Below are 25,045 nucleotides of genomic sequence, written 5' to 3'. Positions count from 1 at the left end.
CGTTGGCCTGCTAGGGTCAAAGACCCAAGACGGCCAGTATAAGGATATCACCTGGGCCACAGCTAGACCTAAGGTTTATCCTGGGATCATCCAGGGTTCGCCCCTGCCTGAGCACTGGATCCCCTGTGTGGCACCTAGATGAACAGGTTTGACCCCTGGACGATCCAGGGATAAACCTTAAGTCTAGCTATGGCCTTGGTCTTCCCTGTATTAAAAAAAAAATCCTATCCATTTTGAAGCCTTGGATTCCAGCAGAATAGAAGCGGCGGCAGCAGCGGCAGCTGCTTGGCACGCTCTCTCCCTGCTCTAGCCTGGCCAAGACCAGCAGGTCTTGGACAATGTTTAAATGCTGCCCCACCTTTTCCCTGACGAAGTCAGTTAGGCCTCCCTGTTGCTGGGTGACCTTTGGGGGAACTACAAGCATGTCCTGAGCCACAGCAGCCAAACTGAAGCTAAAGGCCCAGGTTTTGAATGCAAAAAAACCCTCCGCCACAGTGGGGCCATCGAAGTGTCCCATTGCTGACATTCACATCAGAGATCAGGAATCTGAAAATGAGCACGGAGAGAGCGGCTCAAGGTGCAACCGGGTGGGTCTCACCCATTTCTTGCCACAAGCATTTGACTGTGAAGCAGAAACCCTTGTAAGACAGCCCTTCGCTCCAGTGGGGCCATTCAGGAGACAGGCAGCACAGCTGAGGACGGAGGAAGGAAGGGGGGCTCCTCTTGCCCCAGGGGGCAGGAGTGACCAAGCCGGGCTGCAGTGTTCACACATGTAACACACACACACCCTGCAGCTTCTGAGTCTCCAAAGGACCAGAGCATGGGCCATGTGGGCGTGGCTTGCTGTTTGTGCCAAAGATGGTGCATCCCACAACAGGGCAGAGAGCAAAAGCAGAAAATTGAAAGGGGGTCTTTGCCTCTCTCTGCCCTGTCCACTCAAACACTGCCAGATTACAAGCAACTGTACTCACAGTCATCCCCGCCACCCTGCCTTCTGCTCTCCCCTGGAAGAGAGAGGGGAGACATGATAGCACTCTTCAAATACTTAAAAGGTTGTCACACAGAGGAGGGCCAGGATCTCTTCTCGATCCTCCCAGAGTGCAGGACACGGAATAACGGGCTCAAGTTAAAGGAAGTCAGATTCCGGCTGGACATCAGGAAAAACTTCCTGACTGTTAGAGCAGTACGACAATGGAACCAATGACCTAGGGAGGTGGTGGGCTCTCCCACACTAGAGGCCTTCAAGAGGCAGCTGGACAACCATCTGTCAGGGATGCTTTAGGGTGGATTCCTGCATTGAGCAGGGGGTCGGACTCGATGGCCTTGTAGGCCCCTTCCAACTCTGCTATTCTATGATAAGCAGGGCCTGAGTGCCCTTTCAGACCCAGCCGATGTGGGGCTCTCCCCTGTCCAGTGGCCTTCCCTTCCAGTCCCCTCCTCTCCCAAACCTCCACAGGCTCCTCCCATCAGAGACGGAGCTCCTCTGGACCCAAGAGACTTTTGTAAAACCTAAACACCCAAAGGGAGTTGAGCAGGAGCAGCAATCATGGGCACAGGAGGAGCAAAGAGAAGGGCAGGTGGTCAAAAGAGCAGTAGCGCACTCCAGTGCTTGGCTCCCCCAAAGCTCATCAAGACGGGGCAGGGGGTGGTGGAGATTCTGGCTTGGCTCACTTTTTGCCCTCCTAAAAGTCCCCGCCAACCCTGTTTGCTTTGACAGGACCATTCTGCAGGGCAGCTGGAGCAGAGGGCTTCAAGACACGTTGCCAGTTCATGGTGGCACCCACAGCTCTTGATGCAAACTTCAGCTCTGGCCACCCGCCTTATGAAGGGGCCACAGTTCCATGGTAGAGCACCTGCTTTGCAGGCCAAAGGCTCCCAGTCCAATCCTCAGCATCTTTACAGCTACGGGGATTGGGTAGCAGATGACGGGAAAGAAGCCTTTCTCTGCCTGAAACCCTGGAGAGCTGCTGCCAGTGGGAGGTGACCCTCTTGGGCCAGACAGACAAGGAGTCTGACCCGGCAGCATCTTCCCATGTCCCTATAACTCTGGGAGGCTTGGTGCTTCACTCAATTGATTGTTGGGAACGCTACGGTGGAGGAACGGCTACCTCCAGCGCCCTGAGCCTTTTGGGCCACCTTCTGCACCTCCCCTTTTGGGTGGCCAGTTCCGGCCCTCTAGTTCCATGACTGGGCTGCTCTCAACAACAGGAGGAGCCCCCTGCCTTGGAACTGGTGCGTAGGTCGATGGTGTGGCCGAGCACGCAGTGCTCCATGTGCTCCTCCACGGCTAGGACTTGCCGGACGGCTTCCTCAAAGGCCACTGCCACGTTCGTGTCGTCCTTGGCGCTCGTCTCCAGGTACGGGTAGTTGCCGTGCTCCATGCACCAAGCCTGGGCCTCTTCAGTGGCCACCTGCCTCTCTAGCTTGTCCACCTTGTTGCCCAGGACCACGAAGGGGAAGTGGTCGGGATCCTTCACATTGGCGTAGCAGACAAACTCCTTCTGCCAGTGGCTCAGGTTCTCAAAGCTCTGCCGGTCATCGACGCTGAAGGTCAGCAGGCAGCAGTCCGCTCCCCGGTAGAAGGGGGTCCGGAGGCTCTTGAAGCGCTCCTGCCCCGCTGTGTCCCAGATCTGGAGGGTCACAAAGCGCCCGTCCACCTCCAGGTCTCGGTTGAGGAACTCCACCCCAATGGTGTGGAAGGCCTGCGAGTCAAACTTGTTGGTGACGTAGCGGTTCATGAGGGAGCTCTTCCCAACGCCACCATCTCCTAGGAGGATGACTTTCAGCAGCAGCGATTTCCCACTCATGGCGGCGGTGGCGGCACAGCCTAGAACAAGGCAAGCACAGAGCGTGAGCAGGAAGACAGCGTCAACTGCAGGCCACGCATGGGCAGGCTCCCACTTCTTCTTTCTGGTGGAGGAGACACAAGGGCAGGGGGCAGGCGGCTGGAAGAGGAAGAGCCAGCAGGCCTGCAACACCAATCTCCAAGTCTGCCTAAAAAGTTTTCTTTTTCCTAAAGCTTTTAAAACTTGATTTTGTTCTGACTTTTATACTGCCTGTTTGGTGCATTCTCTTCCCCTCCTTATTGTTTTATTATGATTTTATTAGAATGTAAGCCTTTGCGGCAGGGTCTTGCTATTTATTGTTTTACTCTGTACAGCACCATGTATATTGATGGTGCTATATAAATTAATAATAATAATAATAATAATAATAATAATAATAATAATAATATGGCTGAACCTCTTGTATGCATGTTAGAACATCAGAAGAGCCCTGCTGGATCACACCAAGGGTCCATCTAGTCCAGCATTCTGTTCACACAGTGGCCAACCAGCTGTGGACCAGGAACCCACAACCAGGACACGGTGCAACAGTGCCCTCCCACCCATGTTCCCCAGCAACTGGTGTATATAGGCTTACTGGTTGCACTTAGCCATTAGGACTAGTAGCCACTGATAGCCTTCTCCTCCAGGAATTTATCCAACCCCCTTTTAAAGCCATCTAAATTGTTGGCCGTAACCACATCTGGTGCTAGCAAATTCCATAGTTTAACTATGCGCTGTGTGAAGAAGTCCTTCCTTTTCTCTGTCCTGAATCTCCCACAAATCAGCTACACGGTGTGATCCCGGGTTCTAGTATTATGAGAGGGAGAAAAATGTTTCTCTATCCATGTTGAGTTACGGCTGCCACAAGATGGGGCAATGATGGTCACTAGTGCTGAAGGGGGACGAGACAAATTCAACGTAGAGGAGGCAGTGGCAGAGGAGGAAGTCCTATCAGTGATTGTCATCTGTGATAGCTAAGTGGAGCCTACCATATTCTGAGACCACCAAGGCCCCTGAAGACCAGCTGCTGGGACAGCCTTTGCCTGCTGCCCTCTGCTTGTGGACTTCCCAGGAGCATCTGGTTGGCAACGTGGGAAACAGTGTGTTGGATCAGGTGCACCCTTGATCCAAAACAGCTGCTAGGTCCTCCTGGGGTCTTTCTATATGCTCACCATTAAATATAAGAACAGGAGAAGAGCCCTGCTGGACCAGACCAAAGGGCTCTACCAAAAGCCATTCACGGAGGACTTCTCAATCATCTCAGAGTGCAAGACACGGAATAACAGGCTCAAGTTACAGGAAGTCAGATTCCAGCTGGACATCAGGAAAAACTTCCTGGCTGTTAGAGCAGTACGACAATGGAACCAGATGCCTAGGGAGGTTGTGGGCTCTCCCACACTGGAGGCATTCATTCAAGAGGCAGCTAGACAACCACCTGTCAGGTATGTTTTAAGGTGGATTCCTGCATTGAGCAGGGGGTTGGACTCAGTGGCCTTATAGGCCCCTTCCAACTCTACTATTCTAGGATTCTAGGATAAAGCCATCAATGGCTACTAGTCACAATGGTGGTGAAAGGCAGGTGACCATCCAAGATGAACACAAAAATCAGGGAGAGAAGTCTGAGGATGCTATAGACACATTTATTGTGGAAAAGCCAGGTGCGTTTTGGCCTTTTGCTTTTTGCAGAAATTATTTGCAACCGATTGGTTTGTGTTTATACACTGGCGACTAGAAACACAAGACAATCTGTTGTAAATAATTGCCGCAGACATTGTTATAGCCCCTTGAGGAAGGCCTAACAAAAAGCAAGAGACCAAAACACACCTGGCTTTTCCACAATCAAGTTGTCTATAGCATCCTCAGACTTCTCTCCCCGATTTTTGTGTGTACTAGTCACTGCTGGGGCACACAAGTGGGAGAGCAGAAAAATTGTGCTTCTGGGAAGCTGGCTGGCTATTGTGGGGGGGGCAGAAGGCTGGGCTAAAGAGGTCCCCTTGGGTCGGTCCCAGCACAGCTCTTCCGGTGTTCTTACGTAGCCCAGTCTTCTGTTCCCACAGTGGTCAACCGGCTGCCCCCACGGGAAGCCCTACAAGCAAAGCATAAGTGCAAGGGCACCTTCCTGCTCGCCCTCTCCAGCAACTGGAAGGAATGACGAGTGGCAGCAGGGTGGGGGAAGGCACCTACACTCTTCCAATGGAGGCTTGCGCAAACAAACCATGTTTGCGATTTCAAATTTGGACCCGAGGAGGAGCAGCTGCTGTGCTGGATGCACAAACTGGGCATGGATGTGTGTGATGCGGCGCATGACTACGGGGAGCACAGAGGTCAGAGCAGAGGACCGGTGGTGGCTGCAGTCAGCGTACCTGTCCTGTGGAGGGAGGCCGTCCACCTCCAGGTCAGCCAGGCCCATAAGCATCCCAGGCCCTGAAAGGGAAGGCAGGGGTGGTCAGCTTTTTGTGGGAGCCCCTCAAGACCCTCCACCACCACCCCCAAGACCCTCTCATAACACCCCCCCTTTTTCCTCTGGATGTCCACTGGGCTCTCAGAACGCCAAGCAACCCCTGCCCTCCAGGGCATGGCTGGTTCTAACGGGCTGGTCGGGATTGCCACGACCCCCCCTCCCCCACGGGGCGCCTCTGTTTTCCCCGAGAGAAAACCCAAGAAACAGAAGGGGGCCGGATCCCATCGTGATCACGCCCAGGGCGGCTGCCAAAGCAAGGAACAGCAGGGACAGGGCGAGGGATCGGGGCCCCTCGATGCCCAAGGAGCTGCGGCTGCTGTTCTGGCGGCGGCGGCGGCGGCGGCGGCGGCGCTCGGGGGCCTTGCTCCTGCAGAGAGAAACGGGGGCTGCGGTGGAAGCATCCCGAGGGAGCGAAGCGGGCAGGCGGGCACGCAGCGCCCTTTCTCCGCCTTGCCCATCCCGATTCATGGCCTCGCGCAGCGCACCTGCGGGCCGGCGAGTTCCCCGGGTGGGTCTCGAACGCGCGGCTCCCTCCGGCTCGGTGTGTCCCCTCTCCCCGAGAGATGAAAGCGGCGGCGGCGGCGGCGGCGGCAGCTGGAGCCCAGGCGGACCCGAGAGAGCGCGACCCCAGCGCGCATGCGCCCGCAGCATGCGGGGACCCAGGCGTGCCCCGGCGTCGTCTCCCGGCTGCTGCTGCTGCTGCGGCCAATCAGAGAGACCCTCGGCCAGGCCAGCCCCCCCCCCCTGTCAGCCCCAGCAGGTGCGGAGACTTTTCTGCGTGGGGAGCAGCCCCCCGGCCCTGAAGCGTCCAGCTTGGGGCGATGGTGGGCTGGGTGGCAGAACAGTGACAGCCTTCCTGCCAGCCAGGGCGGGGGGTGGGGGACCGTGGGGCAGCTAGGATTAGACGGGGGACGGGCCCCGGTTGGCAAGATCCCAGGCGAGAGGACTCGGATCTGTTGGCCGGCCTTTGGGGCGTTTAGACGAGTGAGGTCAAGGACTGAGACACGCCCCCCGCCAAAGCCTCGACAGTGCAGATTACGGAGGCACACTACTCGGAACACAGTCCCACTGTGTCCGATGGGGCTTGCTACCAAGTGAGAGAGGCCGAGCTCTGCGCGCGTTCGCGTTCTGCCCTCCCCACTGGCAGGCGCAAAGAAAAACGCAACTCATCTGCCTGCCTGCGCGCGCGCTTTCTGTCCGACACTGTCGGCTTCCGGCTCCAACCGGGCTCTTCGTCGTCTCCGCGGAAGGGCGTTGGGAAGAAAGCCAGATCGCAGGGGCTGCGTGTCTTTGTATTCGGAGCGTTTCCGGCTGGCCAGGTGTAAATGCGCGGTCCTGGGAAGGGGCGCTTCTGCCGGGGTGCGCCGCCAGAGGAAGCCGCCAGGCAGCCTTGAGTGTGGCAGCAGCGCCGCCGCCTTCGACGGCGCCCTTTTCTTGACCTTAGATGGACCCGATCTTTAGACATCTGCTCGAGTCTAGACCCGCCTCTCGCTGCAGCCTTTCCCTGAGGCGGATCCAGTTGGGGCAGTTCTATCTAATTTAACTGCCGACTGGAGATTTATATTTTTATTGCACTTTTATAGTTATATTATTATCTTCGTTAGCGGCATTCATTGTTCATTGGAAACTGGCATATGCAAGCAAATAATTGCGTTACATGAAAGAAACGCCGAGATGCGTTTCTGATGCAGTTCTGGCGGCTCCTCTAAGCCCCTAAACCAGAAGGGAGGAAGGGAGGGAGGGAAGGAACGTGGAGGCTGGTTCTGTATCAGGGCCCTGGTGGCACATGGGTCCCCAGAATTCACCTGGGGATTGAGGAAGTCACCTGGTGCTTCTCCGCAGCTGCTGAATTCTCCTTTGGCTCAAGGGGGGGGGGGGGCAGCTGGAGGTGGACCCCCAGCCACACGGATCTTGTGTTGACTCCTGCAGTTTGACTTTGGGAGCAAAAGCAAACACGTTGAGAGGCTGTGCCAGGAAACTTTGACCGCACAAATGTTGGAATACAGGCAGTGGGATGTTTTGGTCTTGCAAAGCAGGCCGGGTGCGCTACCGGCAGCACAATGGAAGAGAACAGAGGGTGACCCACCAACTAATTGGGGGTGGACGGGGGCACTTCATAACTGCACTTCCAGCCTGGTAGAGTCCCAAGTGTGGAAGTTCTTTGTCTGGGGGGGGGGGGGGCTTCAAGGGCAAAGCTGGGTGCTGCTGAGAGCACAGAGAGCACTTGATTTTGTTCTGACTTTATACTGTTAGTTTTACCCTACCCAGTGCCTGTTTGCATTCTCTTCCCCTCCTTATTGTTTTATTATGGTTTTATTAGAATGTAAGCCTATGCGGCAGGGTCTTGCTATTTACTGTTTTACTCTGTACAGCACCATGTACCTTGATGGTGCTATATAAATAAATAATAAGAAGAAGAAGAAGAAGGTGCAAGAGGGGCAATGAGGTCTCTCTGCCCCCAGCATTCATTTGCACGTGGGAACATCATGCAGGGGGATGCAGTGGACGCCACATGGCTGGAGAAGGAGGAGAAGGAGGAGGCCCTGTCTTCCTGCCAGCAGCTCCTGGTTCCCAGCCTTCCTGCTCGTTTATACCAGCCCAGCCCAGCCCTGACCTGTTGGTTCTGTTTGTTCCTGCCTCGGGAAGTGCCCTCAGTTCTCCTGACCTCTCATGGGTGGCGGGGAGAGGGAGAGATGCCAAGGCATAAAGAATAAAGCAAAGGTTTCTTGGCTGAAACACACGCCTACAAAACAAACACCTTTTGTCCCGGCCGGCCGTGGATTGATGTCGCCAATAAGCACCAAGTGGGGAGTGCTGAGCACTGAAAGCATTCACATGAGACGCTGGGAACATGGTATCCTCACCCCCGCAAACAAATCTGCATTTGTGGGCACTTAGGTGGACGGTAGTTGCCCAGGTGTTACGGGCAGCAATTGGCTAGTGCCTGAGACGTCAATAATGAACATCTCTCCTCCACCCCTAGGAATTGGCACTAAGTTTTTTTAAAAAAAAATAGAAATTATTAGTTTTCTAAGGACTTAAGAGACAGGCTTCTCTGTGTGTGTGCATGTAGGTGTCTGCCTGCCTCCTTCCTGCTCACTCAGCCCTTGGAACAGAACAAAACCAAAATAGTCCCCCAAGAAACTTTCCCCTCTCCTTTTCTTTTTTGCTTCTTTTAGTCTGTGGCTAACGTGTGTGCTTGCTTCTGGCTTGGGATCACTGTGAGTACCATGCTAAGGGCCCTTTATAGGCTTTGTAATTGTCTGGAAATTCCCCAGAGACTTGCCTGGACTAGTTCTAATCCACAAGGCTCGGCACATTCATCAGAGGTGGACTTGTGGCTCCCCGGCACCCTCTTTTCATGCAGGGCAGAAAGTCAAGGAGGTTCCCCCCACTCACCCCACTGCTGCACCCCCTCCAGTCAGTTCCTTTGCTCCTTCCTTCCTGCCTCAGAAGAGAAGAGTCAAAGAACACTGCCTTGAGGGGCCATGGATGAAGAACGTGCCCTGCTATTTTTGCATTTGTCACGGCTGTGATGGGGTGTGTGTGTGTGTGTGTGTCTTGGAATCTCCAGAATGTGCAAAATGGCAACAATGGCTCCTCCTGGGATCTGCCCAAGATGCCGAGTCAGCGCAGTCGGTCAGCCTTGGAGGGGAGAAGTGAGCATCCCCAGGAGTAAGGGAGGAAGGCAGAAGCTGGGCTGGGAGGAAGAATCCTCAAAGCTGGAGAAAGCCCAGGCCTGGCTGCCCGTGCAGGGGAGAGGCTCCCCTTCTGCTCATTAAAGAGGGGGACCTGCCCCTTCACCCTGCTCAGATGGCAAAACCTTTCACCCAAAGTTTGAAGGTCTAAGAGAGTCCTTGGCGAGAGGTCAACCATCTGTCAGGAGATGGACAACCATCTGTCAGGGATGCTTTAGGGTGGATTCCTGCATTGAGCAGGGGGTTGGACTAGATGGCCTTGTAGACCCCTTCCAACTCTGCTATTCTATGATTCTATGAAACCCTGGCAAGCACTTGCCTGTGCTGGGACCTTTTCTCATACTTGCTTGCCAGGCTGTGCATTTGTGAAGGAGGGCAGCACATTTCCTGGATTGCCAAAGCACATTGCCATGTGCTGGGTGAACGTGCTGTAGCCGTATGTGGTGGCTGTTCAAGTATTGCCAACCGGTAGGTGGTGGGTGGATGGGATTAACATTGTTTGGGGCACAATAACTCCCAGCCAAGGGGGCATCTTCTCCTCCTCCTCTTCCTCCCAGCTCAAATTCATTCCATGATTGTTTGCTCAAAGCCACCTCCCTGTTTTGCCACGATAAGCCTGCCAACAGCGTTGAGTGCTTCGGAAAAGCACCTGATAAGATAAGCGCTGCGCAGATATCAACAATTTACGTCCCAGGAGTCAATCCAGGAGTGGTGGTGGTGGTGGTTGCGGCAGCAGTTGATTCAATGGAACTCACTACCATAAGATCTAGTAATGGCCACCAATTTGGATGGCTTCAAAAGGGGGTTGGATAAATTCCTGGAGGAGAAGGCTGTGGCGTTACCCACATTTCTATTCCCTTAGGTATGTCTGAATGAGTATGTCTACAGAGTGCAGAATGTTGGACTGAGTGGGTGTGGCTGGTTACACTGCAGAGGCCACCAGTGAGGGAGGAAGCAGCAGCCAGGCACCTCTCCATCATGCCTGGGTCCAGCTCCAGCTGAGAGCCCCCTCCCTCCTACTGTCAACTGTCTCTGCAGAGGCCACCAGTGAGGGAGGAAGCAGCAGCCAGGCACCTCTCCATCGTGCCTGGGTCCAGCTCCAGCTGAGAGCCCCCTCCCTCCTGCTGTCAACTGTCTCTGCAGAGGCCACCAGTGAGGGAGGAAGCAGCAGCCAGGCACCTCTCCATCATGCCTGGGTCCAGCTCCAGCTGAGAGCCCCCTCCCTCCTGCTACCAACTGTCTCTGCAGAGGCCACCAGTGAGGGAGGAAGCAGCAGCCAGGCACCTCTCCACCATGCCTGGGTCCAGCTCCAGCTGAGAGCCCCCTCCCTCCTGCTGTCAACTGTAACTGCTGAACTTTGCAACTAAGATTGTAGTGCCTGAATTTGCTTTCCTTTTCCCCCTCCTCCTCCTCCTCCCTCCCAATCCCCTTTCCTTTTGTGTCATGTCTTTTAGATTGTAAGCCTGTGGGCAGGGACTGTCAAGAAATACTTTTGTAAGCTGCCGTGAGAGCCTTTTTTGGCTGAATGGCGGCATAAAAATCCTTAAATAAATAAATACTGCAGAAAGGGGGGAAGGAGTGTATATATGGGGGAGCTCAGTGGTCTGAGGGATTCGGTTGGTGATTGGGTTTGGAGGGTAGATGTGATTTCTTGTCAGGAGTTGTGTGAGGAGTGGGTGAAAATAAGATCATAGGGACTAAGGATTGTTATTATTTGATTTGTTTCTACCAGTATTCTTAAGAATAGGCAGGAGTAGAATAGAATTTGAAGGAACTAAGAACTGTAAACAACAATAAACATTTTCTTTATTTTGCTACCAAAAAACCATGTGTCTGTTTGGCTGTGTCTCCTGCTCTATTGGCTCATAAATAAACACATTACATTAAACCTTCAGCCAGCTATATTCACAGAAAAGCCTTTTCCAAATCTCCTTACCTTTCCCCTCTGCTAATAGGGAAAGGTTATACTTTTCTTTTTACCCTTTCCTCAGGTATTTAAGTGTTGGTGCTTAGCCTGAGGCAGGTGTGCGCGTCAAAGCCTTGTGTGTGAGGTGGTGGTGCGCAAAGGCTATCAATGGCTACTAGCCATGATGGTTGTGTGCTAACTCCAGTATCCAAGGCAATAAACCTAAATCCCTAGTCGATAGCTGGTTGGCCAGTGTGAACTGAGTGCTGGATTAGATGGATCCTTGGTCTGACCCAGCTTGGTTCTCCCCTTCTTTCAGGGTGGGACAATAGCATTTAATCCCCTCAAGCCTAAATTGGCTCAGAACAGTCATGTTTTCTGCGACGGCATCAGCCTTATACAGGCCTTGCCTAGCACACCCTTCTCAAGCCCAGCACTACCACTTGAACAAACTGAGGGTAGGGTAAAACACCACCTTTTCCTCATATGAGAGGGTAAAGGCTAGAATCTGGAAAGGTTTTACTGTGTATGTAATTAGCTAAAAGTTATATAAGGTGTTTATGACACTAACTGTAGAGCAGGTGATAAAGCCAAGCAGACACGTGGTTTGACGTAACAAAACAAAACGTTTATTTTTGTTTAACAGATCTTCGTTACTTTAAATGCAAGTTAACCTGCTTAATCTACTAGTGCTAATCAAAACAGCAATCTTAAGTCTCTTAAAATCTTATCTCCATTCACTCTCCACACCACTGGACACTCCAAACTAAACAAATCCTAACTGACCCACAATCCCTTCAGCCAACTTATTTATACTCCTCCCTCTCCCTCTCTCACCACATCATCAGCCACACCCACTCAGTCAAACATTCCGCACTCACTAGATATACAAACAGTAGACATACCTAAGGGACAGAAAGTTGGTATCACCACGCTTTCTTAGCCTCATTTGTCAGTCAAAATGAACAAGAAGCAGGTGGTGGTGACGAGCATCAGGTATGAGCTGTCAAGCCCCACCCCCCCCATGAAAATCCCACCTCCACTGCCTTGAACCAAGCAAGCAACTTGCCGTCTCGTAGCCTCTTCTCTGCAATATGGTGGCGAACGTCGCTCAGGCGATTTGCACCCCGAGTCCAGGACTGTCAGAGCCGACCGACAGGGTCTCTCCAAGGTCTTGGGCAGAATGGAAATGTTCCCCATCACCTGAGATCCTTGAACTGCAGGTGGTTGGGATTGAACCTAGGACTAAAGCATGCGCTCTACCACTAAGCCACAGCCCCACCTAGTAATGGTCTGCCTTGTTCCTAAGGGAAAATATCATAGAATCATAGAATAGCAGAGGTGGAAGGGGCCTACAAGGCCATCGAGTCCAACTCCCTGCTCAATGCAGGAATCCACCCTAAAGCATCCCTGACAGATGGTTGTCCAGCTGCCTCTTGAATGACTCTCATGTGGGAGAGCCCACAACCTCCCTAGGTAACTGGTTCAATTGTCATACTGCTCTAACAGTCAGGAAGTTTTTCCTGATGTCCAGCTGGAATCTGGCTTCCTTTAACTTGAGCCCGTTATTCCATGTCCTGCACTCTGGGAGGATCGAGAAGAGATCCTGGCGCTCCTCTGTGTGACAACCTTTTAAGTATTTGAAGAGTGCTATCATGTCTCCCCTCAGTCTTCTCTTCTCCAGGCTAAACATGCCCAGTTCTTTCAGTCTCTCTTCATAGGGCTTTGTTTCCAGACCCCTGATCATCCTGGTTGCCCTCCTCTGAACACAATATATATATGGGGGGGGGGGGTGAGAATCATTGAGGTCCCCTGAATATGATTGCCATCAGTATTTCCTGACTTGCAAGTTCACTTTCCCCCACCCATGGAAGAAGAGATTGAGGTGAAAGCGGGCCAAGAATACTGGAAGAATACTGGCTGACGGAAGGTGCCCCTGCCCCGACCATGCCTCTTCGGCGCCCCACACAAAGCCCAGGGGATCCGTATTCCCATGGTCTCTTCTGCACCTCCTCCAGCTGCATTTCAGAATACCTCCAGTTCCAACAGGCCTTGAGGAATTTGACAAGTCACCTCCTGACGAAGTTCACATTCTAGCCGTATCAGCTCCTCATCTCCTTGTGAAGCACGAAGGGTTTCCACACCTTCGGAAATGGCGCCAGAGTCGATATGCATGGGGCAGGCTTCAGGCAGAGGGAGGCTGTGGCCATGATGGCTGCCATCCTCCTGTTATTCCTAGTCAGCTGGCCTTCTTCCCCAAATCTCTGGTAGCCATAGGTTCCCCCCTCCGCACTGAAGTGTTGGTGGCTATTCATACTTTATGGACTTAAACATCAGAGCCTGCTCCAGTTGGACTCTCCCACCCCCCCACCCCCGGGCTAACTGACATCTTGACTCTGTGGGGACAAAGAGCAAGGGGGCAGGAGCAGGAAGATTTAATTTCTCTTTTTCTTTTCCCTCTTCCCTCCTGAACTCCTTTTCCTTGTGTGTGGTGTCCTTTTTAGATTGTAAGCCTGAGGGCAGGGACTGTCTTCTTTGCTAATTGATTGTAAGCTGCTCCAAAAGCCTTTTTTGGCTGAGGAGCAGGGTAAAAATACGATAAAACGAACCATGCCAGCAGCGGGCTTCAGGGGTGTCCAGTCATACTGTGGACAGTGGCACTGCTGGCCACTTCGTCCTTATGGGGCCTTACAGAAGTGAGGTGGAGGCTGAGTTTCTCCCAGTTTTCCAGTGCAGTCTGGTGGGGTGGGGGGTGGGGGAGCAGAGCCCCCTGTGCTTTAACGTTGAGGATGAAGAACTTCCATGATCCCCACTGGAATGAAGCTGCATCCCAAAGTTCCCCCGTGTAGATGCTTGCGTGGCCAATGGGTTTTCTTTGAATATTCAGGTACTGACGGAATATTGGATCATGCTCGTCTGCTGCTGACACTGGGTGGGGTGGGTGCGAAAGAGCAGCAGCTGCTCTGCTTATGGGAAGAGAGCTGGAACGGCATGTCTCATGTGTCCCCCCCCCTTCCACCACTGTGCCTGTGGCTGTTCAGGCTGAGCAGCAGGATGGATGTGTCATAGAAGAGAGGAGAGGCTGATGGAGCTGGGAGACAATGAAGGTGGTGGAGGTGGGGGGTTCCTGGGCTTACAAGCTCAGGGTCTTTGGTGTGTGTGTGCGTGTGCGTGTGCACCAGAGGCCAACTGAGAGCCCTCTGGGTTGGGTGTCCTCAGCTTGCAGGCAATAAGTAGCCAAAGATCTCCAGGGAAAAGGGAATGATACCATTATTATTATTATTATTATTATTATTATTATTTATTTATTTATTTATTTATTTATATAGCACCATCAATGTACATGGTGCTGTTCAGAGTAAAACAGTAAATAGCAAGACCCTGCCGCATAGGCTTACATTCTAATAAAATCATAATAAAACAATAAGGAGGGGAAGAGAATGCAAACAGGCACAGGGTAGGGTAAACAGGCACTGGGTAGGGTAAAACTAACAGTATAAAGTCAGAACAACATCAAGTTTTAAAAGCTTTAGGAAAAAGAAAAGTTTTTAGCTGAGCTTTAAAAGCTGCGGTTGAACTTGTAGTTCTCAAATGTTCTGGAAGAGCGTTCCAGGCATAAGGGGCAGCAGAAAAAAATGGACGAAGCTGAGCAAGGGAAGTAGAGACCCTTGGGCAGGCGAGAAACATGGCATCAGAGGAGCGAAGAGCACAAGCGGGGCGATAGTGTGAGATGAGAGACGAGAGATAGGAAGGAGCTAGACCGTGAAAAGCTTTGTAGGTCAACAGGAGAAGTTTATATTGGATTCTGAAGTGAATTGGAAGCCAGTGAAGAGATTTCAGAAGTGGAGTATCCATACAGCATCTTGTGAACTTGGTCACTTTGCCACAGCCTCTTTCTGTCCTTCATAGAGAAAGCTATAAGACTGATCTCTTCCAGCAGGCCTATCCAGTGGGATTTTAGGATGCTTTTTAGGATATTTTTTAGGATATTTTTTAGGAAATTTTAACAATGTATACTATGTTTTTAATCAGTGTTTTATGTATTTTATACTTACTGTTGTTCCCTGCCTCGATCAGGATGGAGAGGCGGGTAAGAAATAATAATAATAATAATAATAATAATAATAATAATAATAATAATAATAATTCATAAGAACATCAGAAGAGGCCTGTTGGATCAGACCAAGGGTCCATCTAGTCCAGCACTCCGTTCACACAGTGGCCGACCAGCTGGCAATTGGCAACCCACAAGCAGGGCACGGTGCAACAGCACCTTCCCACCCATGTTCCCCAGCAACTGGGGCATGTAGGCTTGCTTCATTAGATACTGGAGGTAGTACATAGCCATCACGACTAGTAGCCATTGATAGCCTTCTCCTCCATAAAGTTGTTCAGTCTCTTTCTAAAGCCATCCAAACGGATGACCATCACTACATCTTGTGGTAGTGAATTCCATAGATTAACTATGTGTTGTGTGAAGAAGTCCTTCCTTTTATCTCCCACCAGTCAGCTTCATGGGTTCTAGTATTATGGGAAAGGGAGAAAAATGTCTGCCTTTCCACATTCTCCACACCATGCATAACTTGGCCCTCCTCCATCAGGTCTCCCCTTAGCCTCCCTTTTACCAAGTTAAACAATCCCAGCTGTTGTAACCTTCTGTCTACAATCTACAAGAGACCCCAAAGCTCCAGCCCAAACCTAGATTTTGTGGGCCTCCTTATCTGTTGGAGGGGGGAGTACAACTCTTGGGGACAAGAAGGATGGACCCATTCGGCATAGGCCAAGACAGATGGTTTGGTTGATGGGACCATGGGACAGCCTTTTTGGTGGTGGCACTACCCCAGGCCAGGTATGGCGTTCTTTCCCAGAGGTGGTGAAACAAACCCCTTACCTGATGGAGTTTCGGCGGGTAGTGAAAACATTCTTGTTACACTTGGCTTTTTACACCTGGCCAGACAGGTGTTAGCCCAGCAACAGACTCCAGGTGCTGCAGCTTCTCTGAGGATGCTCGTCCTTCGGCTATAATGGTGCTCAGCCCACCCACCCCCAGCCAATGCAGCATGCTGCTCATTTCAAAAAGGGGGAAGGCCATAAACATTGAAATCGATGGCTTTGTAAAATGACTTTGCCCTTGTTGGCCAAGAAACCACACACCCCTTCCTTTCCAGAGACCAAGTTTTTTCAGCTATTGGGCTGCAACATTCCCCTGCTCTTCCCATCTCCGGCACATGTTTCTTCTTCCTCTCTGGGGCTGGGGCACCCACATGTGATGGAAGAGGCATGCAAGGATGCCATATTACCAGGCTGTATGTCCACAACAACAGCTGTACTTCTTGGGGTAGCCTAGCCTTGCTGGGTAGTTTGCGGAACCATTTCACCTATTCGGCACCTCTCCGCAGAGATGGTGGCATTGTTCAACTTGCTGGAAGAGCAGAAAGGGCCATTTTTCCTGTTAGTCTACTCATGGGGGTGGGTGCATTTGCATGAAGGAAACAGCTGTCTGGGTGCTGTAGAGACCTGTCATCAAGCCAACACATGAGAGGAACTAGACACTGTAGCATTCAGCTACAACTTCTCCTAGGTGACTGCTCTGGTCTGTGTGCTTTTTCTAGAGAGGGGATGGGGTTCAAGCGATGCCTTTCCATCCACTGGCTGCTGCAAAAGGAGAGTGGATCCCTTGGCTTTGCTCACTGTGTGACAGATCCGCCTCTTGCCATGAAAACTGTCCACCTGATCCTTCTCCTGTCTCTCAAAAGATAACTGTGGCTGCTGCATTCCCTGCCAGTGCCGCTCCAGGGAGCTGTGCTGGGACCTTGCCCGCCAGGGCTGCTGCTTCTGATGGGAAAGTCTTTGCGCTGTTCCGTCTTGTGTGCCCTGGGGCCTTGGCTGACTCACTGGCTTAGGGCAGGAGGCGGCCTGTTCGGTTACGCCTGAGTCACTCACTCTACCTTTTCCCAGGTAGCTCAGGCTTGCAAGCTTCCATTGCTCATGGCTCTTGCATTCTCGAGGAAGAAGGAACCTAGCAAGGGGTCTCTCCACCCCCTGCTGCCTGTCACGACTTTGGGTGTGTGGCTACAGAGTCCAGCTGGAAGGATTGTTCTACTCCTCAGTACTGCCCAGAGCTTTCCTCGAGGTTCACGCAGATTAGGGCAGACAGCAAGATGGGTTTGAACATGCCAGTTCATTTCCCTTCCCGGAGGGAGGGAGGGAGAGAGAAGCTGGCTTCCTGGAGTGTCACCATTTTGCATGCAAAACCCAGGAGAGCATCACAACAGAAGTGGAAGAGCCCGAACTTCCACCTCCATGAGCACATAACCACAGATGCACAGCAGTGTCCCCATGGCCCTTGCTACTACAGAACATGCAAAATGTCCCATGGAAGATACCACACACACTCCGACTTGCCCGTGCGAGCGGCTAAAAATAGGGCGGCTCTCGAGCATTCTTTCCCACTCGTCCACCATGCTGCATTTTTAAAATCCCCTTACATTGAAAGGGCCGCTTAGGACAAGGCCATGAGCATTTGTTTTGCCTGCAAAGGGTTCCATGTTCAGTTGGAGGCATCTTCAGGTAGAACTGGGAAAGACCCCTCTCTGAACACCTGGCAGCCTCCTGCCAGTCCTCTGGACTTCCCCAGGTGGTCATACTCTGCTTTGGTGGTGGTGTTTTTTTAAGCTTCTGTGCAATTTCCCCCCATTCTGAAATGAAATGCCAGGAAGGCGGGGTGTTTCTGGCCACACCTCTTTTGTCCTCAGCCCCGCCCACCACTGCAATGCGGCCCCTGAGAGCTCCTCCAGTTGTGATGCGGCCCTCGAGATGAAAGAGCTGCTGCATTCCTGCTGTCGATCATACTGGATTTGATGGACCATGTCTAACTCACTTTCTAAGTACTTGTTGTTGGGATTTTTCCTCCTGACAAGCACAAATGGCAGGTTGTGGACTTCCTAAGAAGGCAAGGCAGAATGGAGCTTGGCTTGCATAATGAAGGTAGAGAGGAAGTTTTACTCAAAGCAGCAGCTTCTGTTCTTCCACTTCCTCCACTCACTTCCTCTTTCTTCAGTTTTTAGCATCACCCGCACGCCCCGGTTAGCAAAGCAGGTTTGCACAGCAGCAACCACAGTTCGTTTGGAGCCAATCCAAGCAGGGAGGACGACACTGGACCACTGACAAGACAACAGACTCCGCAAAGCTCTTGTTTGCAAACGCCAGACGTAGAAGGCTTCCCAAAGTGCAAGCGCCCGTATGGAATGCAATATAGACAGGGCAATAGAATACCAGGGGGAAGCAAGAGGCAGGAGGATTTGGGTACCTCAGTCCTTTCCCAGTGTTTCCCCCGGACACGCAGGAAAAACAACAAAAATACAGACCCTCACGTTTTACTGCAACTGCTGCATGCACATGAGCGGCTTCGTGCTTTGGAGCTCAGTCCCCAGCACTACCTTGTTCTTATATTTGGGTTCAGGGGTAAGCTACTTTTCTTTTCGTCTCACCAGTTTGTCTACCGGGAAATGAGTGTTTTGTGAGCGGCCAGGCCCACTACGGCAGCCATTTTAGGAATGGGCAAGCCCCCAGAAGCCATTTTGCGAGCGCCCACACTTTCAGAATTCCAAATGTGCGCACCGACTGCTGGTGGAGACCCTTGGTCTATCTGGTCCAGCCTCCTTCAGTTTCAAGAGGCCTTCAGGAAGATGAGAGGCAAAGAATGTTAGCAATAAAGAGCCCTCTCCCTGGCCCCTCCGTTCAGCCATGGACTGATTCAGAAAGGTGTGAGTGTGGGGACTCTATGGAGCCATGGTAGCAGGAACCATGCTAGCAATGAGACCCCCACCTCACCTACCCTCCTGCATCATTTTGTCAGAGGCCCTTTCAAAAGGATCAGGGCCTTTGGGCATCTTTTGCGGCAGTGAACTTTAACATGCCATATTCTTAGTGATACCGCAACCAGCAGAAGAACCACAGCCTTTGAAGCCTTCACTCGGGTACCACTTGAGATGCAGTAACAGCACCAGAGCCTCAAAAACTCCTCCTCCAAGGGATTCCCCAGAACATGCATCTCCTCCTATGGAAGCCACATGGCTGAGATGCATTCCCCTCCAGATGCAGCTGGCAGCAGAGTGGGGTCAGAGGCGCCTGAAAGATGCACAAACAGGCAGGGGCCATCCCCCTGAAGCCCCAGAAGCCTGTAAGGGAGCAGCCACTGCAAACCTGATCTGCCTCTTCCCCAAGGTAACGGGAGAAAGCAGTGGAGCAAGAAGTCCTGGGAAGATGCTCAAAACTCCGGTTCATTCAGCACTTGATGTACCACCCAAGTCACAGCAAACAGGACAGCTGCCTCCAGTGGGGGAGGATGGCGGATCCCCACACTTGATGCTGCAGCAATGAGCTTCCAGAGTTAAACTCACCTTTAGAGGCAAGACCATCGCCTCTTCCAGCTTACGCCTATGTGTGTCTCTAAGTCCCAAGAACCAGTTTGTCACCTATGTATGTTGCAGCTTTGTCCCCCCACAAGTGGAGCCAGGACACAGCAGCCAAACAGACCAGCTGGGCCTGAAGCATGGCCTACAGCAGGCAAGGGAATCATTTTCTGTCAAGAGCCACGTTCCCGAGGGAGCCATCTGTCAGGGTCTGTGTACCCAAGATGAGCAGGTCTAAGGCTAGAAGCGGATGGGGCCACCCCATTTCTCTCTTCCCTCCCCCCTCCCATCCTTTAGGCTGCCAAGGAACGGAGAGGACACGCTTCCCAGAGGTCTGAACCGACTCCACAAATGGCAGCATTTGAAACGAGGTTTATACCCCTGGTCTACAGCCGCCGTGCAGTTCAACTGCTGCTAGTCCCACAGATCATCACCCGCCTTCCAGGTGCTGCTGAGAGCGCTCTACATTATGGAGGAACACACCTGGTTTGTTCCAGAGGACTATTTCAGTCAAACCCAACACAGATGTGCAGAACCTTCTCAGCCACAAGGGCTGCTGCATCTGGTGTTGACTGGGGGGCCAGGCACCAACCACACACCAACGCATCCTCCTCTCTTCCATCCGAGCATGCAGGGGGTTGAACCAGCTGAGATCTAGGGATTGCTGGTTGGGAGTGGAAGCCTGTTTCCCACCCCCTGATAATCACCATCCAAGTGGTTGTTCTTCCACCATTGCTAGCAGCAGGAAAGCAGCGATCGCAGAAGCCAGGGCTAAATAGAGTCCCCACCCTGGGAAAAGTAGGTAGGATCTTGACGACTTGCGGGGTGCATTCAAAGGCCACAGGTTATACAACCCTGGTTATACAACCCTGACCTAACCCCGGGCTTCTTCAGCCCTGCAGGGAGCAGAACGATCAACCTGCTTTACTAACCCCCACCCCACCCCGTTAAAAAAAATAATGCAGCCCTTCCTTAGCACAGCACAAAGCTATCAGTTGCGAGCATTCAACAGGATATAAAAATGAAACAGAAGCAGCCGCTCCAGAAAGCTTCAAGAAGGACGCAGAAGAGAGAGCCAGGAAAGTAATTCAGTGGTTGTTGTTGTTTTTATTATTTTTAAAGTTTTTTTTCTCTCCGTTTCATTTGTAGGAAAACAAATCAAATATAGCTGCAGAAACAATTATGAGCAAATAGACCTGATGGGGGAATTTCTAGCATTTGAGACCCGCCCCCCAATCTGGCAAGGAGGGGGAGGAAAGAAAGGGATTTGGAAGGGAGGGGAATTGATCCATGTGAGCCCCGGAACGGAACCCTTTTTCTGCATCCCCTTTTTCTGCATCGTTTGCTCTTCTCTCGTGGCCTCAGGCAGCACCAGCGATGATGAGAGGCGGCAGCCAAGCCAAAGGAAGGCAGCTTTTGCCAAACTTTGGAGGGACCCAAAGCAGCGAAGGAGAGACAATCGCAATGGAAGAGGCTGCAGCATTTCTCAATACACAATATGCATTGTATTAAAAAAACCCAGTTATTAAAAAAAAAGAACAAGAACAAAAAGGGAAGAGCGTTGGCATTTTGTGCTGAGGGCCCATCTCTACGAGGACTTGGCGCACTCCTTTTCCTGGTCAATGGCTGAAAGAGAAGAAGGAACCGTTAGGCCTAGCTGCCTGTGTGCCGGCACAGGTCACTGCAGGGGCTTGTGGAGGCGGGGGGGGGGGGGGGGAGAACGGGACAAGGCCAGTCTCGAGGGAGCCTCTCCCCAGGAGAGGGGCAGTGAAAGAGCAGGAAGGACATGCATTTGGCAACTTGAGCCCAACAGAAGGGGACCGAGGCTGCAGAAGCTCAGGCCTGCAGAAGCTGGCCACATTCCTTTCTTCAACCACTGATTGGTGGCTTTCGGGATTTTGTGTAGTCCCCCCACCCCCGAATTCTAGAAGGCTGAAATGCTTCTCTTAGGCTTATTTACTGGTAGAGAAAGCTACAAAATGCCAGCATTTCCTGTATTTTGGCTCCGCCCACTATTGGAATGTGTCGTCCCCTCGGACATCTTCTCTGAAACTGAATTTGGCCTTCAGACTGGAAGGGTTTCAACACCTCAGCATTACGGGAACTGCGCTCAGCGAAGCCCCCCGCGCCACTGCACGACTGGATGGAAGGATTGGGTCCCCTTGGGCAAGGAGGACCATTCCAGGCAGTGAGTTCGGTTCCTGCCCCTTTCACAAGCGCTCTTTTCACAGCCACTCCAGCAGGGAGACGCGCGTTGCCTGCAGACTCAGGCCTAGCCAAACAACCCATGGAGTGTCTAAAGTGCAGGAGCACCCTTGCGAGTAAAGGAGAGCCAAGATTCTGGCGAGCTGGAGCCTTGGTGCTCTTATCAGGTCCCGGCGGGGCCGTTGTGCAGCCAGAAAAGATTGCCAAATGCCAGCTGTTTTGGGCGCAGACTTGCTCTGGCAATGAGCAAAGAGAGTACTAGGCCATCCTTCAAGTGGGGCACCAAGAAGCCCAAACTTGCTTGAATTCTCTTCGACTGCCAGATTCCTTTGAGATGAGGTCAACAGCAGAAGGCACCTCAATTGCTACTTGATACTCCTACTTAACCAGAACCGGCAGGACAGGAAAGAATTCCGCTTTAGCTGGAGCGCAAGGCAGCGGGATGAAGCACAGAACAAAGCCATCTGCCTGAGCAAAGAGGACCCCACCCCCTCCCCAGGTGGCCAAACGGGCCCCTTGCCTGAAGCTCCTGGGCTAAAGAACAGAAAGCCCTGTTAGATCATACCAAGGATCCATCTAGTCCAACACTGTTCAAACAACGGCCAACCAGCTGTCGGCCAGAAACCCGCAAGCAAGACACAAGTGCAACAAAACCCTCATGCCCATGATCCCCAGCAAGTGGTGTATATAGGCTCGCTGGCTTGAAGAAGGGCACCAAATCCTTTGCCTGCTCTTCCAGAGTTTCCCCAAGATTGTTCAAACTGAGCCAAGCCCCATCTGGATTCCCCGATGGCACACAAGCGTCTGCTTGCATTTGTCCTGTGGCGGCTGCGCCTGTCCTAGAGTGCTGGGCAAGAGATGTTCCTTTCCTGCCCATCAGAACTAGAAAGGACCTACAAGACCCTTTCACCGTCCCCTCCCGATACTCACTCTCTTTGGAAGGAAGCGTGTTCTTCTCTTCCGTGTTGGTCTTCTTCAGCTTCTTTTTATCGAACTTCTCAACTTCGGAGAGATCTGGCTTGTCACACATTTTGGCCACAGGAAGAGAAGCGGATACTTCGAGGACTGCAAGAAGCCACAGAGCTGCGCATTAGCTGGGCGTACAAAGGGCCTTGGCTGGGGCGTCGCCCCCCGGCCACGAGACAGAGACAAGAGAAAGGAGACGGATAGACAGACGCCCGGGCGGGGGAAGGCAGGCAGGCACCGAGGGGCCCCTCCCACGCCCAGGGCTAGGGCGGGAGCGCAGAAGAGCGAGGCGGCAGGGGCGCGGAGGGCTCGCTCTGCCCAGGGTCCCGGGCTAGTAGGGTCCCGGGCTAGCAGCCCGCGCCGTCGAGAGAAGCCGGGGCGCATCAGCCGTGCCAGTGCGACCAAACGCACCTCCCATTACGCACCTCCACCCCGACACAAGTCCTACTAGCCGATCTGTCACTCGCCCACCGCTCGGAGCGCGCGGGGCCCCTGCCCTGCCTGCCTGCCTGCCTTCCCCTTCCCGGGAGGTGTACGGAGCGCCACGCCCGGAAAGACAAAGGGAGGGAGGGAGGAAGGGAAGGCGCGCCCGGGGCTTTGCGCGCCACGACCGCCCTCGCCCCGCAGCCAGCGGAGACCACCCTCGGGGCAGCCCCAACACAGGGGGCTTCACCAGGGGGCCTCGACGGGACCCACCCCCTTTGCAGCCTCGCCCAGAGTCGAGGAGGGGGGACGGACGGCGCCCTGCTACTACCTGCAGACGCTCACCAGTTCCAGATCCTTCGCTGCGCGCTCTCTGAAGCCAGCGTGTCTGGGGCGGCCTTTTATATCCCGCGGCAGGACCGCGCGGCACGTCGGGAAGTGTAGTTTTCCCTTCCCTGTCGGGCTACGGCCGCCGCGCAGGAGGAAACTACGCGCCCCAGGAGGGGGAGGCGGCGGCAGCGCCCGCCTGACTTCGAGGGCGCGGCTGGGCTGGGCGCGCTGTCTGGGCAGAGGCGGCCAGGCTGGTTGTTTCGAAGTGCAAGTCCTCCCGCTCGTCGAAGCCGGGCCTAAGTCCCGTGCCAAGCACGGAGCGAGGACTTCTGAGTGAACGGGTGCGGTGCAACACTCCTCCTAGCAATAAGCCTCCCAACAGCCTTGTAAGGGAGGCCGCCGTCAACTTCCGAAAGGCGCGCCACGCTCTTCCCAGCGCGGGATCCCGAGGAGGCTATGGCCTGATCCTGTTGGGGAAGGGGGGCTCTGAGCTCGAGAGAAGCTCCAGCCCATGCTCTCCTCTTTGCAGAGGTGGGGAGAGGGCCCCCCTCGGACTGGGGATGCTGGGGGGGGGGAGAATGTCACAAGGGCCCCAATCCTGACTGTCACGTTCAGTGGCGGCTGTCGAATAGGAGCCGGAGATTCAAGCTGCTTTTTCCTTAACTCTATGTCAGCAGATTAGCGGGGTTTTACGAGCTCGGTCCCGCCCACACCACGCCACGCCTCCTCGCTCCCGGCGCCGCTTTGCTGCAAACAGGCTCCGCCTCCTCCCCCTCGCCGGCGCAGCGCTGCTGCTTTGAGCGCCACCCAGTGGCGGAAGATGAACATTCCCAAGCCAAGTTTTTGGCGTTGCTCCCCATCAGTAATGAATTCAAGATTTGATTTCTTTTAGTATTTTTTAAATAAGTTATATCTAAATAAAATAGGCATCCCTTGTTGTTCACGGTGCAGAAGACAATCAATGGCTACTACTTACAGTTGTGTATTACCTCCAGTAGCATCCGAGGATGTTTGCTTATGTATTCCAGTAACAGCAAAATTATACTGGCCTTCTGCTTGTGGCCTTTTCATTGCTGCACTTGGTTGGCCAATGTGTGAACAGAAAGCTGGACTAGACGGGCCTTTGGTCTGATCCAGCTCATCCGGAGTACTTAGCCCTTTCAACAAAGCAAACTATATCTACAATTGCTCATTCTAGTTTATTTTAATTCATGCCATTAATGAACAAAAGTGATCCAGTTTATTACAAAATAAAACACATTGTTTACATCTTAAAAGACTGGTAAGGCAAGCCAACCCCACAAAAGAGTCAAAGGTAAGCTCAGTTGGGTGATTGAACTAATCATTACACAAATCCATTCATTCATGGTATTATTTATTTACTTCCTTAGCTCATTAACGGTGCGAGCATATGCATGTTTTCTCTGAAGGAAATCCCAGTATGTTCTATGGGACTTACTCCTTCCTGAGTTTAGGACTGTGACTTAAAAAAGCCAGTACCTGTATGTAGGACAAGAAATGCCACGTCTCCCCACCCTGTTCTTGAACTGGCTCGCAATGCCGCTAACCTTTCAGAGTCCTATATTCTCTGCCTCTCCTCCATGGATGTGAACTGCAGGAGGGTGGCCAAGGAACTCACGGTTGCCACCTCCATCACAGCCTGATACCGGTCTGCCTTGGAGGCAGGCCCTTTGAGGAAGCTCAGCTAGAGGCATCTGTGATCACTTCTCTCTAGGATAAGGTCCCTCCAGTGACCGACCCTCCCGTGGATGGCTTTATCCTAAAGAGCTCTGATAGTTCTCTCAGGTTTTTAT

The 25,045-nt window shown here is 52.7% G+C and overlaps 2 protein-coding genes across 2 annotated transcripts; both read right to left on the bottom strand.

Annotated features, from left to right (window-relative positions):
• Positions 1 to 1,289: 1,289 nt before the first annotated feature.
• RAB9B (RAB9B, member RAS oncogene family) lies at positions 1,290 to 2,808 on the bottom strand. Its single transcript, XM_063141684.1, has one exon. The coding sequence runs from the start codon at positions 2,805 to 2,807 to the stop codon at positions 2,199 to 2,201; it is 609 nt and encodes a 202-aa protein (XP_062997754.1). The 5' UTR covers position 2,808; the 3' UTR covers positions 1,290 to 2,198.
• A 17,829-nt stretch (positions 2,809 to 20,637) lies between these two features.
• LOC134409067 (thymosin beta-15A homolog) lies at positions 20,638 to 23,311 on the bottom strand. The gene is made up of 3 exons (XM_063141626.1): positions 23,233 to 23,311; positions 22,443 to 22,577; positions 20,638 to 20,933 (listed from the first exon to the last, which is right to left on the bottom strand). The coding sequence occupies exons 2-3, from the start codon at positions 22,540 to 22,542 to the stop codon at positions 20,896 to 20,898; spliced, it is 138 nt and encodes a 45-aa protein (XP_062997696.1). The 5' UTR covers positions 22,543 to 22,577; positions 23,233 to 23,311; the 3' UTR covers positions 20,638 to 20,895.
• Positions 23,312 to 25,045: the final 1,734 nt, after the last annotated feature.

This window comes from Elgaria multicarinata, chromosome 15 (genome assembly GCF_023053635.1).
Source record: "Elgaria multicarinata webbii isolate HBS135686 ecotype San Diego chromosome 15, rElgMul1.1.pri, whole genome shotgun sequence".
Taxonomy (NCBI): domain Eukaryota; kingdom Metazoa; phylum Chordata; class Lepidosauria; order Squamata; family Anguidae; genus Elgaria; species Elgaria multicarinata.
This window is presented reverse-complemented; position numbering and strand designations above follow the sequence as displayed.